The 14,767-nt window shown below is 43.3% G+C and overlaps 4 protein-coding genes across 4 annotated transcripts; 2 read left to right on the forward strand and 2 right to left on the reverse strand.

The window, feature by feature from the left end:
* The first annotated feature begins 1,857 nt into the window (after window positions 1–1,857).
* EAF02_005819 (uncharacterized protein) lies at window positions 1,858–3,872 on the forward strand. Its single transcript, XM_038901867.1, has 3 exons — window positions 1,858–2,403; window positions 2,455–2,892; window positions 3,037–3,872. Exons 1-3 carry the CDS (start codon window positions 2,040–2,042, stop codon window positions 3,747–3,749), a joined length of 1,515 nt encoding a protein of 504 aa, XP_038758084.1. The 5' UTR covers window positions 1,858–2,039; the 3' UTR covers window positions 3,750–3,872.
* An 88-nt stretch (window positions 3,873–3,960) lies between these two features.
* On the reverse strand, window positions 3,961–5,661 carry EAF02_005820 (uncharacterized protein; the record flags this gene model as incomplete). The annotated part of the gene is made up of 4 exons (XM_038901868.1): window positions 3,961–4,495; window positions 4,566–4,717; window positions 4,810–4,827; window positions 5,345–5,661. 4 exons carry the CDS (start codon window positions 5,659–5,661, stop codon window positions 4,089–4,091), a joined length of 894 nt encoding a protein of 297 aa, XP_038758085.1. The 3' UTR covers window positions 3,961–4,088.
* A 916-nt stretch (window positions 5,662–6,577) lies between these two features.
* Window positions 6,578–8,309, reverse strand: EAF02_005821 (uncharacterized protein; the record flags this gene model as incomplete). Its single annotated transcript, XM_038901869.1, has 4 exons — window positions 6,578–7,159; window positions 7,214–7,745; window positions 7,802–7,959; window positions 8,019–8,309. The coding sequence occupies 4 exons, from the start codon at window positions 8,307–8,309 to the stop codon at window positions 6,578–6,580; spliced, it is 1,563 nt and encodes a 520-aa protein (XP_038758086.1).
* Window positions 8,310–10,092: 1,783 nt separating this feature from the next.
* EAF02_005822 (uncharacterized protein) lies at window positions 10,093–14,475 on the forward strand (the record flags this gene model as incomplete). The annotated part of the gene is made up of 4 exons (XM_038901870.1): window positions 10,093–10,269; window positions 10,326–10,505; window positions 10,554–14,175; window positions 14,231–14,475. The coding sequence occupies 4 exons, from the start codon at window positions 10,093–10,095 to the stop codon at window positions 14,473–14,475; spliced, it is 4,224 nt and encodes a 1,407-aa protein (XP_038758087.1).
* Window positions 14,476–14,767: the final 292 nt, after the last annotated feature.

Consider the following 14,767-nt stretch of genomic DNA (forward strand, 5'->3'; position numbering starts at 1 on the left):
AAGTGCCATGAATTCTACTGATCGGCACTGCGGTAGCCCGGCACTGAAAGCTTAACTTTCTTAGTCTTAGTAACCCTGCGGTATTCGTGGGGAACAGTCGAGCAAGCGTTCTTCTAGTCGGGTGTTTGGACAGAAGCTACGAGGGCGTGTTTTTGATGATTGCCGGGCAAAATAACCGAACTCATTAATATTTATTATATGATTTTTATAATGAATATAACTTTATAAATATTAATGATTCTACTTTATCAAATTTATATATAGATCTTGATATAAAAAATTCTTTAAATTTGAAAAGATTTTTCAAATACTATTTTTATTTCAATTGTTATTGAATTTCAAAATAGATGAGTTTGTGCTTATTTTGGTGAGGAAATGTCCCTGCGCACGGACCCGGCAATCATCAAAGACACGCCCTCGTACAAGGGCGTCTATTTGTAGAAGAAAAAACAGGCTGGTATTGACCAATACGCAATGGTACATACACCCTCACCAAAACAACACGTAGAGAGAGGTATTACGCATTGGTCAATTTCGGCCTGTTTTTTTCTCCTACGAATAGGGCGTGTCTTTGATGATTGCCGGGTCCGTGCGCAAGCACTTTTTCACACCAAAACTCACCCATTTTAGAATTCAATATTAAATCAATCAATATTATTATATATTTGCAATTTTATAAAATAATAAATTTTTATTTAAAATTTAATAATATAGTTTTAGTTTTTTTATTAAAGTTTTCAATTAAGTCAAAATTTGTATTGGATTTTTAATGTTCAAAATTTTTATAAGAAATATGCTTATTTAAGAATCAAATTTCTATATAGAATTTTATTATCAATTTAATTTAAAAACTAATAATTCTAATATCAATTAATTATTAATTAAATCTCTTTATATTTTTCAAATTTCAAAGTTTTATAATAAATATTTGAATTATTATATATTTATAAATATATAGAATAAAGCATGATTTTGGTAAGGAAATTCGCTTAAATTTCAGCCCGGCATTCATCAAAGACACGCCCTCGTAGATATATGCGATCATGATTCATTACTACTAGAACTAAGAGATTAACCGGCAATCTACAGCGTCTAGTGGCGATTCGGCAGATGAACCTTCTGAAGATTTCCTAATTCCTTCGGGATTTCACGTGAAAACTTCTCGAGATTTATCATTCATGTACTGTCATACTTTCTTGGTGCTGCCAAGGTAATCGGCGCATTTTCACGATGGACACACTAGAGACGGGTAAATATGTCCACTTCTCAACGCCGTTGATTGACTAGTCAATATTCATGTGTACTTTGAGTGCATACCAAGTGCTTCTCTGCAGGTCTCCTCATCGGGATTTCGGAAGTTGACTGGTGTAGATGCTAGCGTTCCCATACACCTTGCGAACTAGTTACCTATCCCATAGACCGCTGGCTACGGCCGGGTTCCACTTATAATGCCTCATTAGCCAATCAAAGTATTATAATCGAAGAGCTCTTGAAATCGTAGATTGTATTATCTTGAATATGAAATATAATAAGATTTAAAAACTTTCTATTAATTATTTTTTTTGAAATAAAATATATAAATTTATAATAAACCTTTTAATTATTACTAATTCACTAAATTCTAATCTTCAATCTCAATTAAATAGTTTTATATTTGATATAATTTGTGAAGTTATTGATGTTCTTGTTTATGCACAGGCCACATATGCCAGCCGTCTATACGTAGGAGAAAAAACAGGCCGGAATTGATCACTGCGTAATAGTACATACACCCTCATCAAAACAATGCATAGAAAGAGGTATTACGCATTGATCAATTCCGGCCTGTTTTTTCTCCTACGTATAGGCCGTAACCAGCGGTCTAGGGGATAATGTTGCTGACAATTTGGCAATGGCTCATGTTGGTAGATGTTTGTAGCATACTTACATGACGAGGTTGATATCATTACTATTTTTAAGAAGTATATAAGTACAGAGAATATCTCTTCATCTTCACTCTTAGTCTGAGCACACAGAGGACAATAAAACATCCGTTCACAATGCATTCAATAACTCGCCTACTCAGTCCATTTGTGGCGACTGGACTTCTTTCAGTAGTTCTTTCAGCTCCTGCACCTAAACCTCAGATGAGCTATGGCGAACAGTCAGTAGCTGTCGCTGGTGTATCAGCACCAGTACCTACAGTTACTGCCGCCACCGGATCACTTTATGGCGATGAATCATTACTGGGCGAAGCTGCAAAACCATCTCCCGTGTCAGGAGGAGATTCTGCCATTGTTTCGAGCGCACCAATGGTCAATGGTCAGGAAGCAGATGCAGACCTAGGTTTGTATTTGGATTTCAATAGCGTTCCAAATGCACAACCTATTCGAGGCTCAACAGGCCAAACAGACCCTGGACCACGTGAGTTGAAAGAAGCATCATAAGATTAACGTGAATCTAACATTATCGTAGAAACATACGAATACCAGAAGTTGAATCCTGATCTTTTTGCTCCACCAGGAACAGATAGTGGTGATGTACCACAAGCTCAATGGCCAATGAGTTTATCTCGTAATAGATTAGGTAGTGGTAAGAAATCAGGATGGGCAAGACAGCAAAACATAGGTCAACTCCCTTCCGCGACTGAGATGGCCGGTGTTGATATGCGTCTCGCACCAGGGGCATATCGAGAGTTGCATTGGCATACAGCAAATGAGTGGTCGTTGGTGCTGAAAGGAAGCGTAAGATTATCTGCTGTCAATGAGAAGGGTGAAAGCTTCATCGACGATATCAGCGCAGGTGACGTATGGTTCTTTCCAGCTGGGGTTCCACATTCCATTCAAGCGTTGGATGAGGGCTGTGAATTCCTGTTGATTTTCGACGAGGGAGACTTTTCGGAAGATGGCACTTGTAAGTCTAATCATTTCTTCCCCAGGTTACATTCTTCGATGTCCGAGCCAATCTGGAGGGGTTTAAACTTCCATTTGAAACCGTCTCAAGTCTTTAGATGCACATGAGCACTTATAAAATAGCAATAACTAACCCCCGATCTAGTCCTCGTCTCCGAAATGTTTCTCCGCAACCCCAAATCTGTGCTTTCCAAAAACTTCCAAACCCCGGTCTCCTCCTTTGACAATCTCCCTTCAGATCAACTATACATCTTCAACGGCACCCCCGCTCCCGCCAACATCTCCACTCAAAACCAAACCAGTGCCGCCGGTCCCCTCCCCCCAAAAGATTCCTACACCTACCACTTCTCACAACAAGCCCCTTACACCGTCCCCGGCGGTTCCGTAAAAATAATCGACACGACCACCTTCCCCATCGCCTCCAACTTCGCCGCCGCCCTCGTCACCATCCAACCCGGCGCCATGCGCGAAATGCACTGGCATCTCACATCCGACGAGTGGAATTACTTCCTCTCCGGCTCCGCACGCATCACTATCTATGCCGCACCCAGTAGCTCTCGAACCTTCGATTACACGGCTGGAGATGTGGGATATATCCCCGCGAGTAATAGTCACTATATTGAAAACACGGGAACGGAAGATGTAGTGTTTTTAGAAGTGTTGCAGCAGCCTGTCTTTAGCGATATTAGTGTAGCGCAATGGTTAGCGTTGACGCCGAAACAGGTGGTGATGGATACGTTGGGGTTGAATGAGGAGGTTGTGGATGCGATTCCCAAGGAGAAAACTCTGATTAAGACGGGGAATGCGAATTTGACCGCGTTAGCTGCGGATGAGAAGGGGAGTGGGGCTTATGAGTAGAGGTGAGAATTAGGACGGAGTGAGGATGGGTGATGTATTTAGGGGATGAAATGTTTAGTATAAGGGATTGGTCGATGCAGAGTGGAACTTCGAGTTTTGGGAGTTTTTATTTTACGTTCTAGGATACCTTGGCACATATCGTATATATATATATGAATTTGAAGAAGCAAAAATCCCTTCGAATTGATTCATTTGCATATTTGAACAAAAGCGAGAGACAACATGAAATTTTTCTATGCGTATTTCGAGTGGAATGTCCAGTCTAAGTCTACCATACTGATACTTATGTACAATCTCACTCCTATTCCAACACCCACACTATTTTTGAAGCAATATCATCTACCGTTCCACCCTGCCCACAAAACCCTCCTTCAACACCTCCACTAACTCATCTAACCTCTTCACCACTAAATCGGTACACTCATGTTCCCACAACTCCTCATTAACACTATTCCCCAACAAAACCGTTGCCGCTCCCGCTGCAAACCCAGCTTTCATATCATCGATCGAATCGCCCACCATAATCGTATCTTTGGGATCCACATTCCATTCTTTTGCGATGTGGAGAATTCCAGCGGGATGTGGCTTTGGAGGTCGGAATTCGCGGGTAATGATGGGGGAGAAGGGGGTTTGGGGGAGGTGGGCTGTGAGGAGGTGGTGGACGGGGGGCGGATGGTTGCGGGTGAGGATTGCGAGGGGGAGGGTGGGAGTGAGGGTGGAGAGGTAGGTGAAGAGGGTTTGGAGGCCTGGGATTGGGGGTTGGTTAGTACTTAGGGAGATTGTGGAAGGATTAGGAGGAGAGAGGTGGAGAAATACCGGGTTGGGGAACTTGGGTTAGCATTGCTTCCCGTTCTATGGCTCGGATTTTTTCGTGTGCCGCTTCCTGCTCGGATACAGGGAGAGAATAGATGTGGTCGAGGATGTCGATAGACTTGTCTATTCCTAGAGCATTGCGCATCTGGCCGAACCTATGGTGGCATTAGAAAGAAAAAATAACGGAGAGATACTTTAGCCCCTAGTATAGTGAAATACAAAAGATGCTTTGTCATGGGGTACATACATATAAGTCTGAGGTTCACTGTTGAAAATTAGCACCGTAACATTTGAAAAAAGATGAACAATTAAATAGATGAGTATGACTATGCGAGAAGCACTGAATGAGATTGCTATCCAGGAGAGAACAACCGTATTCTAGATTTTGATATTTTCCATTATCAAGAAACATCAGGAGTGACTACTCATTGGTGAAATCGCAATTTTGCAACACATTATTGAAGATATCAAGTCTTATTACCCAGCAAACTGGCTTTCTACTTTCCAATCTTCTATCCAACAGTCTTTCGAACTGTAGACAACCAATACCAAGAAGAGAAACCCCTGAAAACCCTCTAGAGACGTGAAAAACAATAAGAATCGTCATCTCCTATCCAATTTCGCTCATTTTGAAACTTCAAACAAGAGCAAAAAATTGATTTCCGCCATCTTTCCCCTTTGCAAAAAAACAGTCTTTCAACTAGAGATTTCCTCTATCCCAGAAACTCAAATAACAAACAAAAACGCTGCCGTAAGAAAAAAGAACCAAAAAAAAAACTCACCACAAAGTCCCATCCATATCAAAAATAATTCCTCTCAACTTCCTTACACCCTCCTCCCCCTCCCCACTCTTCCCCTCATCCCCCAAAGGAGCAAACCTTCTCACATCCCTTCCTTCTCCTCCCCCTCCTCCAACTACATCTGATACCCGTGTCGTCATACCGAAAGATCTCTTATAATCAACCCTCGCACCTATGCCCAAAAAGCTTTTACCCCGCGTCTCCGATCCAAGATTCCTCACCAAACGAAATCTTCTCCCAACAACAAATCTAGGCGCTATTCTAACTACTGATGAGAAGGACTTAGAATGAATACTCATCGTATGTAAGCTCTTGCACCAAAAATCTGTGAGATCAAGAATGGATACATCGACATCGGCCAAAGATAGAAGTGGCGGGGGTGGGGTCATGAACCCCACCTCGCCCACGTAGATTACTAGCGCTTCACCATCACTCTGATTCCATTCATGGCATATCGTACAGCTTTTAGATCACGGTATTGTAATATTGATGGTATCGAGAGTCTTACGCCCGCCCTTCTAAGTCTGTAGGATGCTAATGTTAAAATTATGCAGGGTGATTGCTATCGAATCATTGTCATCATGTGAGACATGTCCACTGTGAGTAAAATCACATCTACAACCAACCACAAGATAACTAATTAAGTAAAGACTTTTGGTTAAAACAACAACTAGGCACCTACCTATTCAAATCACTCAAGCTTGTCTTACTTTCAAGATCTCAGGCATCAAACTAGGTATATCAGCTCTTCACCATCAAGCACGCATTATCAAATGAGGCCAAGCCAGACACAGACAAAAAGCAGATTCTTCCGAGTGATACAATAAAACGCTTTGTAACAACGTCCCAAGAGTCTGTGTACCACAATATTTAACTATATTCCTATTCCTATGTTTCGCTTTCTTTTGTAATTTCATGCATCGCTTCCTCCCTTCCTCCCTCCATTGCCCCCACCATTTAAACACGCGGAAGACAAAGCAAGCTACCTACACTACATTAACAAATCCCTACTTGCTACAGAGAAGATTTTCCACATCCATAGACAAGATATATGTCTGATTTGGCGACGCTTCTGCTAGTTGGATCCCGCCAGAATCTTGTTATATCAATTTGCTGCACATTTGAGAAATGCGACACTCCAAAAAGATGCTCTTCGCTCCATAATGATATGAGAAAATTGTGCAAATATATCAATGCGCTATGATGAGATTAGAATTATGAACCCTGGGCTGCATAGCCTGAGCCATATAGGCCATTACCAAAGGTCGCCTGACGTCGACTTTCTTTATGGCTGTTATCTTCGGAATGCTTTCTGGGTGGCGGTGGTAAGGGACCTGCTGGAGCTGGACGCATTGGAAGGGTTGTGGTGGTAAAATTGGGTGTATTTGCGCTAGAGGGACCATTGCCCTCATGTGGGTCAGGTGCGTTCAGTGCTGCAAGTTTTGGTATCGAGTTGGTGGTGCTGCCTCTTATAGGTAGACCAGGATGGAAAGCTACACCTCCTCGACCCGAAATACTACCATTCTTAGTAGGAGAGCGGGATCTCGGGTTATGGTTTTCGTTGTATTGCGGAGAGGTTACCGAGGAACGTGGATCGGCATTTTTAATGGGAATATCTCCTGATGTAGGCGTTTGCGAAGCATTAGGTGAATCATCGCCGCGTAGGACATCTCTACTCGCTGGTGATAATTGAGGTGCAAGATGTGACTTGCGGTTGTCTCTTTCTAACATGCTGACAGCCCACTCACGAAGATCCACTGGGGTTCGCTTGGCAGCTTGGACAAAAGGTTCACGTTCCTATTAATCGTTAGTATATAGATCCTCAAGATGATGCTACAAAATGCAACTCACATAAAGCTCTTGAGGGGTTGGCCTCTCTTCTGGAGTCTTAGACATGCATTTCTGGATCATGTCTTCAAGAATTTGAGGGAAAGCTTCGCTCTTGGGTAGCCTTGGCGCAGGCTCATAAACAATTTGTTGAAGAAGGTCAAGAATACCCGATGGTGCTCCATCTCCATCAGACAAGTGCTCACTAGCGTCGAATGGAAACTTTCCAATTGCGAGCTCCATAATGGCGAGACCAAAACTCCAGACATCAGACTTTACAGTGTATTTCTGTCCTTGAATTCTCTCTGGTGCCATATATGTAGATGTTCCAACGAAGGTGTCTGCCACTGAATTGACCAATTCTCCTGAAACACCGAAATCACACAGCTTAATCTGACCCTTCGAATTCACCAGGATATTGGATGGCTTAATATCTCGATGCATGATGTGATGCTTGATGTAAAGATACGTGAGGCCTCCGAGGGTAGCTTCTGCGATTTTTCCAAGTACATCGACTCGAACAGGACCGAAATGTGTCGAGATTCTATCTAAAGATCTGACAAGAAGTTAGCTTCAGCATTCTAATCAAGAATTTTCACCTAGCAACCATACCCAACATCCATATATTCCATACACATGATGACATCGTTGTTATCGCTCAAGAATGCACCATAAAAGTTGACGATGTATTCCGAATTACAGTCGTACATAATTTGTAATTCTCGAACGATTCGACGACGCATTTCCTTTTTGGCTTCGACATGTATAACCTGTGTTTGCATGAGCGATTGTTTGCACTTTGAGTCCTCGAGATTTTGTGCCATCATACCTTTCTCGCCATGACCGTGCCTGTAGCCATATGTCTGACTTTGCTGACGGTTCCTCCATTTCCATGACCGAGATCTTTCAGAACTTCTAAATCCTCCCTCTTCAAATCCAACTTGTATTCGATTCCAATCTCTAGTTGTGCGGTCTGTCTACTACTTTCACTGCTAATCCCACCAGGAATCTGGATATCACTCTCGGATGGTGCCGCAGCACGAGGTGGGGGTGCATTCAATGCTAGACCTTTCACATTCTTCCTCTTCAATGTGCGCACCGAACCAATACCGTCTGACATTTTGTAATGATGGCCTAGAAGCTAGAAGTATTGACTGATGTCGAGACGAAATGAATTTTCAGAATCGCGCAAATTTCTGGGAACGATTTTCCTAGTTGGCGCTTGAAAAAGGTGCTGTCTGCACGAGCGTATGAGCAAGAAATCGACAGCGATGATGATGAGTGAGTGAATAGGTGTTTGGTAGATATTCCTTCAGCCCCTATTATGGATGATTATTCAAAGCAGACGAAATAATCAGGAGATCGAATAAAGTAGATAGTTCACTTGTCGTCGAGGATTATGGGATTTGGTGGAGGGACAAAGTGAAAGCGGGACAGTCGTTTGGGTTTGGCGCTATGGTAGCTACTACTGTAATAAGAACGTGGAGGCGCGGTTGAAGAGAAATTCAATCTGGAAATATTGTTTAGGAAATGGAACAGTGAAAAAAGTACCCAAGTGGTGGTAAAAAAATCAATGGAAAATGTCTTTACCCCTTAAATGGATGTGATTCTATTGTATTGGGCAAATCCTTCGAAGAGAGGGGTTGATATTTCATCTCATAGGCCGTTCCCATACGTACTATCTAGCTAGATAGGTATATAATCCAATATTTACAGTATTATTGCCCATGTCATATTTGTGTACTTTCGTACCTGTTGAAGCTATTCGTTCGTGCTTGTCTCATCAATTTAAGTTTCTAACAGAGAAGTTTGCATTGGGCATTATCTGGCAGGCGCGTTTATCGTTTGAACGAATGAGAGTGTGAAGACAGCTTTGGGGGCCAATGTTGGAGACGAGGGGACCAGGAGATTTGAAGCATGAAGCGCTCTGTGCTGTGTGTATGTAGAGAGGACTTACTATATGACCCCACTGATCGTTAATTTCACACAAGTCAATGGGAGATGTACCCAGTAGATAGTAGTATTGTTGTGTCATGTAAATGGAGATCCATTTGCCAAACCAAACAAATGGTTGTGTTTGGATGGGTTGTAATGAGTAATGTATACCTACCTACTTCTTCAAGAAGATGTTTTAGTTTCTATTGGAAATCTGGTACTACCGGGCATCTATCTGTTGCACCTACTAGGGACCTGAACTGAAGCCATCAGATAGTCCGTTTTCTCTGCTCCTTGTACATAGATTGTACATCGATACTAGATAGGCAGCTTTCGGTTTGGGTTAGAGATGCACCAAACATATGTACAACAAGGATTTATGATATTAATTTTATATCTAGATTGGGAGAGAGGAGCCAGTTTACCTCTTAGCTAGAGCTCATCACTTCTTGAGGAAATGATAAAAATTCTGTAATTGCAATATCGACCATTCGCCGAGACGACCACACCTAGGTATACCAATTCTGATGCTAACTCATATTTTCCCCAAAGCTCATGGCCATTAATGATTGTAGTTCTGGTACAAGCACGCAACAATGTTCGAAATTCTCTGCTCTGATAGTTATCGCGCGGATCCATCTGGCCATTCACGTCCAGTGTGGGCTCATGTGGCTGGAACCTGACCGGGCCCCGGGGGACCTCGAAGGTTAGATATGGTCCACGGGTACTTGAACCTCACATATGAGGCTATCAATCACTAGCCACAATTAATAAACTCCCAGTCGCGAGAACTAAAAGGCTGCCAAAAAGTTGTCAAAAGGCGGTTCTTTCAGGTTACTTTCAGCTTTCAACTACAATTTCCTTACATGAAATTATCACAATCGCCTTGTATGCAGCAATTGTGACCTCATAGCCTTCGACATTCTCCTTAACAATTACCAAAAAACCCAGCAAAGAACACCGCAATTATGAGTATGCGCGATCTGATTGACGGTGACGTTGAGGTTGATGAAGAGGAGAACGATGAGGAATTCGACGAGGAAACTGGTGAAGCTCGCTCCGCGGGACCCCGAAGACAAAATGGAGGCTTGGAAGATGATTCAAGTGAAGAAGAAGATGATGACGATGAGGAGGCAGCTCGTGCAGTACATAGCTCTCCTCCCAAATCTCCATTTGCGCATTATTACTGACACGTTACCAGATTCGAGAAGGTTTCATCGTAGATGAAGATGAAGAGGACGATGATGATGCGAGAAATAGACGTCGCCGCAGAGAAAAAAAGCGCCGCAGAGAGCAGCGTGAAGAAGAGGGTTTGGATGACGAAGATTTGGATCTCATTGGAGAAGCAAATCCAGAATGGGAGAGAAAGACAACACAGCAGGTTTGTTACATTCGCATATGTCTACCTACTAAGCTAATTTTCATGCAGCCAAAGTTTAAGCGTCTTAAGCGTGGCCACCGAGAAGACAACGATCAGGACCGAGAGCGAGGCCTGGACCAAATCTTCTCTGATGATGAAGAACAAGATGCGCCACACGATTATGAGCGATCCTTCGCACGCCCGGACCATCGTATTGATGAATTCGCAGATTTCATCGAAGAAGACGAGCTTGAGGATGATGAAAGAGACAGACTTGCCGAGGAAAGAGAAGTAGCCCGTCCAAGAGAAAAGGGTTACGTTGGTGGTGCCGAAGCATCAGGTCTCGATAAGGATGCTTTGGATGATATGGAAGCTATCTTTGGAAATGGCGAGGACTACGACTGGGCTCTTGCTTTGGAGGATGAAGCTGAGGCAGCCGAAGCTGGGGACCAGAACCTTGAACTCAAGGATGTCTTTGAACCTTCGCAGCTCGCGGAGAAGTTACTTACAGATGAGGATAACTATATTCGGTACTCCGATGAACCGGAACGATTCCAGCTCGATCGAAAACCTTACAAGCATTTACAAATCACCGACGAACAATTCAAAGAGGAAGCTCGATGGATCACAAGTCTCATTTGGCCAAAAAAGAACTTCAATGGAGATATGCAAGCTCCATTCACCAAAGCTATTAGCAAAGTCTTGGAGTTCTTTGTTGTGGATGAAGTCGAAGTTCCCTATGTGTTCCAACATCGAAAGGATTATCTCATCCATGCCAGAAAAAATAAAACGCGATCGGATAACCCAGATGCGCCTGAATACGAAGTAAGCGCAGACAAGCTCCTGAACCAAGACGACCTCTGGCGCATTTTGGAACTCGACTTGAAGTTTAGGGCACTGATCGAGAAGCGTAACGTTCTAGACAAGACCTATGAGAACTTAAAGTTGGCCGTTGGTATCAGTGATGCAACCTTCGAGCAAATGTTACCGGACGCCCAAACTATGGAAGAGCTTCAAGATATTCAGGATTACCTGTATTTTCAATACTCCTCGGAAATCAAGTCTCTGCAGGATGCCAACGGTGAAGTCAAAGAAAAGCGAGCTGGCAACAAAGCATCAAGATTTGATCGTGTTCGTAAAAGCAGGGCTTATGAACTCGTGCGAGCTTATGGAATCACGGCCGACGAGGTTGCTGGAAATGTTTTGATGGAAGGCCGCAAAAAATACACAGAAGATCCTCCTTTGAGCCCAATTGATCTCGCCGATACTCTCGCTAGCCCAGAAGATTTCCCTACCGGCGATGGAGTTTTGGTAGCAGCACGAAGCTTATTCGCCGAGGAAATTTTTATGAGCCCAAAGATGCGCCAGCATTTCAGAAAGCATCATTATATGCAAGGACTCGTCAGCTGTGCTAGAACCGATAAAGGTCTCAAAAAGATTGATGAACAACACCCTTACTATGAACTGAAATATCTCAGGAACCAGACTTTCATGGACATTGCAAGCAAGCCTGAAATGTTTTTGAAGATGTTGAAAGCCGAGGAAGAAGGATTACTAGAGGTTCGAGTGTCTCTCCAAAATGAACGCGATTTCAGAAAACAACTCTTTGCGGAGTTCAGGTCCGATAACTACAGTGAGGTCGCGGATGCGTGGAATGATGAAAGACAGAAAGTTCTCGACATAGCATTTTCGAAGCTTGAAAGGACTATCACCAAAGGAGTGAAAGAAAGCATGCGAACAGAGTGCCAAGATTCTATCCTTAAAATCTGTCGAGAAGAATACTCGAGAAAGCTTGACCAGGCGCCATACAAGCCGCGAGGCATGGTTCTGGGTACTATTCCTCGAGTGCTTGCTCTATCTAATGGTAATGGTGACCCCAATCGTGATGCCGTATGCTGGGCCTACGTCGAAGAGGACGGTCGGGTTCTGGACCATGGAAAGTTCGACAATCTTTCCAGAGACCAGAGAGCTAGGGAAGCATTTGTCGATTTGGTGCGCAGGAAGAAACCCGATGTTCTTGGAGTTAGTGGTTTCTCTGTCGAAACTCATAAGCTTGTATCGAGTCTCAAAGAATTGGTGCAGGAACACTCTCTACGAGGAAATGAGTTTGATAATGAAGATGGTGATGGTGAGCGAAGTGAGCCTCTAGATATTATCGTCGTAAATGACGAAGTTGCTCGACTTTATAAAGACAGCCCAAGAGCTGCTGTCGATCACCCTGCATTTGCTCCACTCGCTAGATATTGTGTTGGCTTGGCCAAATATCTCCAGAACCCAATGAAAGAGTACGCAGCTCTTGGAAAGGACATTATTTCATTATCATTCCACTCGTCTCAACAGTTGCTGCCGGAGGATAAGCTTCGAAGACAATTGGAGACTGCAATGGTTGACATGGTCAATCTTTGTGGTGTCAATATCAACGAAGCGGTCAATGACGCTTACACAGCAAACCTTTTACCTTTTATCTGTGGTCTTGGTCCTCGAAAGGCTACCGCTGTTCTGAAATCTATCAATGCCAATGGTGGAGTGGTGAATACTCGTGAAGAACTTGTGGGTGATCCGGACAACAACAAATTGCCAGTTGTAGGTCCAAGAGTTTGGAACAACTGTGCTAGTTTCCTATACATGGAGTACGAAAGCGCAAATCCTGCGTCTGACTATCTTGACAATACCCGTGTGCATCCAGAGGACTACGAACTCGGTAGGAAGATGGCAGCCGATGCACTCGAACTTGATGAAGAAGACGTCAAGGCAGAAGTAGACGAAGGAGGACCAGGAGCCATTGTCCGGAAGCTCATCAAGGACGATGAGCAGGAGAAGGTGAACGACCTGATTCTTGAAGAGTATGCCGATCAATTGGAGAAAAATTACAATCAACGCAAACGTGCAACGCTCGAGACTATTCGCGCTGAGTTGTTGGCGCCATACGAAGAATTGCGTCGCAACTTTGGCATGTTGTCTGATGACGAAATTTTTACCATGTTGACTGGAGAAACTCACGAGTCGTTATGCGAAGGCATGATTGTATCTGTCAACATCAGAGTGGCAAAGGATGACTTCATTATCGCTAAGCTGGATTCTGGAATCGAAGGCCGTGTCGAGAAAGACGATGGCTCAGATAATTCCAACGCCTCTTTGAACCGTCTATTTTCCGTGGGCCAAACTGCTCAAGCTAAGTTGCTTGACGTTGATCGACGAAATTTTTCTGCCAGATTATCACTACGCGAGTCACAAATGCGACCATACAGGAGACGCATTGACCGCGATATTAGTACCTGGGATATACATCAAGAGCAAAAAGATAGAGAGGAGCTCCGCGAGAAAGACAAGGCCACAGGTCGCGTTCAAAGAGTTGTCAAGCATCCTCTCTTCAGACCATTCAATGCCACTCAAGCTGAGGAATATCTCGGATCACAAGCCCCTGGAGATGCTGTTATTCGCCCTTCATCAAAGGGAAATGACCATCTAGCAGTTACATGGAAAGTCGCCGATGGCGTATATCAGCATCTTGATGTATTAGAGTTACAAAAGGAGAATGAGTTCTCACTTGGTCGACAATTGAGAATCAACAACAAATACAACTACAGTGATCTTGACGAATTGATCGTGGATCACGTTAAGGCTATGTCCAAGAAAGTTGAAGAGATGATGCTGCATGAAAAATTCCAAAAGGGCAGCAGAACCGACACGGGTAAGATTACTTCTTTCGATTATGATAATGACAAATGTACTGACTTCATTCTTAGAACGTTGGTTGACAACCTACACGGAGGCCAACCCCAAGCGATCTGTGTATGCTTTCTGTCTCGATACGAGACATCCTGGGTATTTCCATTTGTGCTTCAAAGCTGGTCAACAAGCGCGCGTTAATTCATGGGCCGTACGGATCGTTCCCAATGCTTTTGAATTATTAAAGAGTCAATACCCCGATATGAAGGCATTGTGTAATGGATTCAAACTGCGTCACACAGCGGAGATGAATCGAAGATGATGAGGGGTGGGATTTTTTTTGAGGTTAGTGAGCTGAAGGGGGCTGAGGGATAAATCTGATAGACGAGCTACGATGCATCTTTCTACAACATGTAACAAAAGTTCTCGGGGTTCATAACTTTAGCATTCAAAGGGGTTAAAAATGGACAGGAGCACTATCTATTGGCCTAGAAGCTAGGCAAAATTCGAGCCAAGTTTATAAGAAGTAATTAATTTATACCTACCCAATACCTATTTACATACATAGTACTTCTAGGAAAAGATAGAACAGAATTAGTCGTTGGTTGAATTTC

Source organism: Botrytis sinoallii (assembly GCF_014898435.1).
Source record: "Botrytis sinoallii strain Bc 23 chromosome Unknown BSIN_009, whole genome shotgun sequence".
Taxonomy (NCBI): Eukaryota; Fungi; Ascomycota; class Leotiomycetes; order Helotiales; family Sclerotiniaceae; genus Botrytis; species Botrytis sinoallii.

Excerpts from the sequence above, each read along its gene's own strand:
- EAF02_005819 (XM_038901867.1), top strand. The coding sequence starts at position 2,040 with ATGCATTCAATAACTCGCCTACTCAGTCCATTTGTGGCGACTGGACTT. Across the intron at positions 2,404-2,454 it reads CCAAACAGACCCTGGACCAC|AAACATACGAATACCAGAAG; the intron begins GTGAGTTGAAAG and ends ACATTATCGTAG. Across the intron at positions 2,893-3,036 it reads CTTTTCGGAAGATGGCACTT|TCCTCGTCTCCGAAATGTTT; the intron begins GTAAGTCTAATC and ends CCCCCGATCTAG.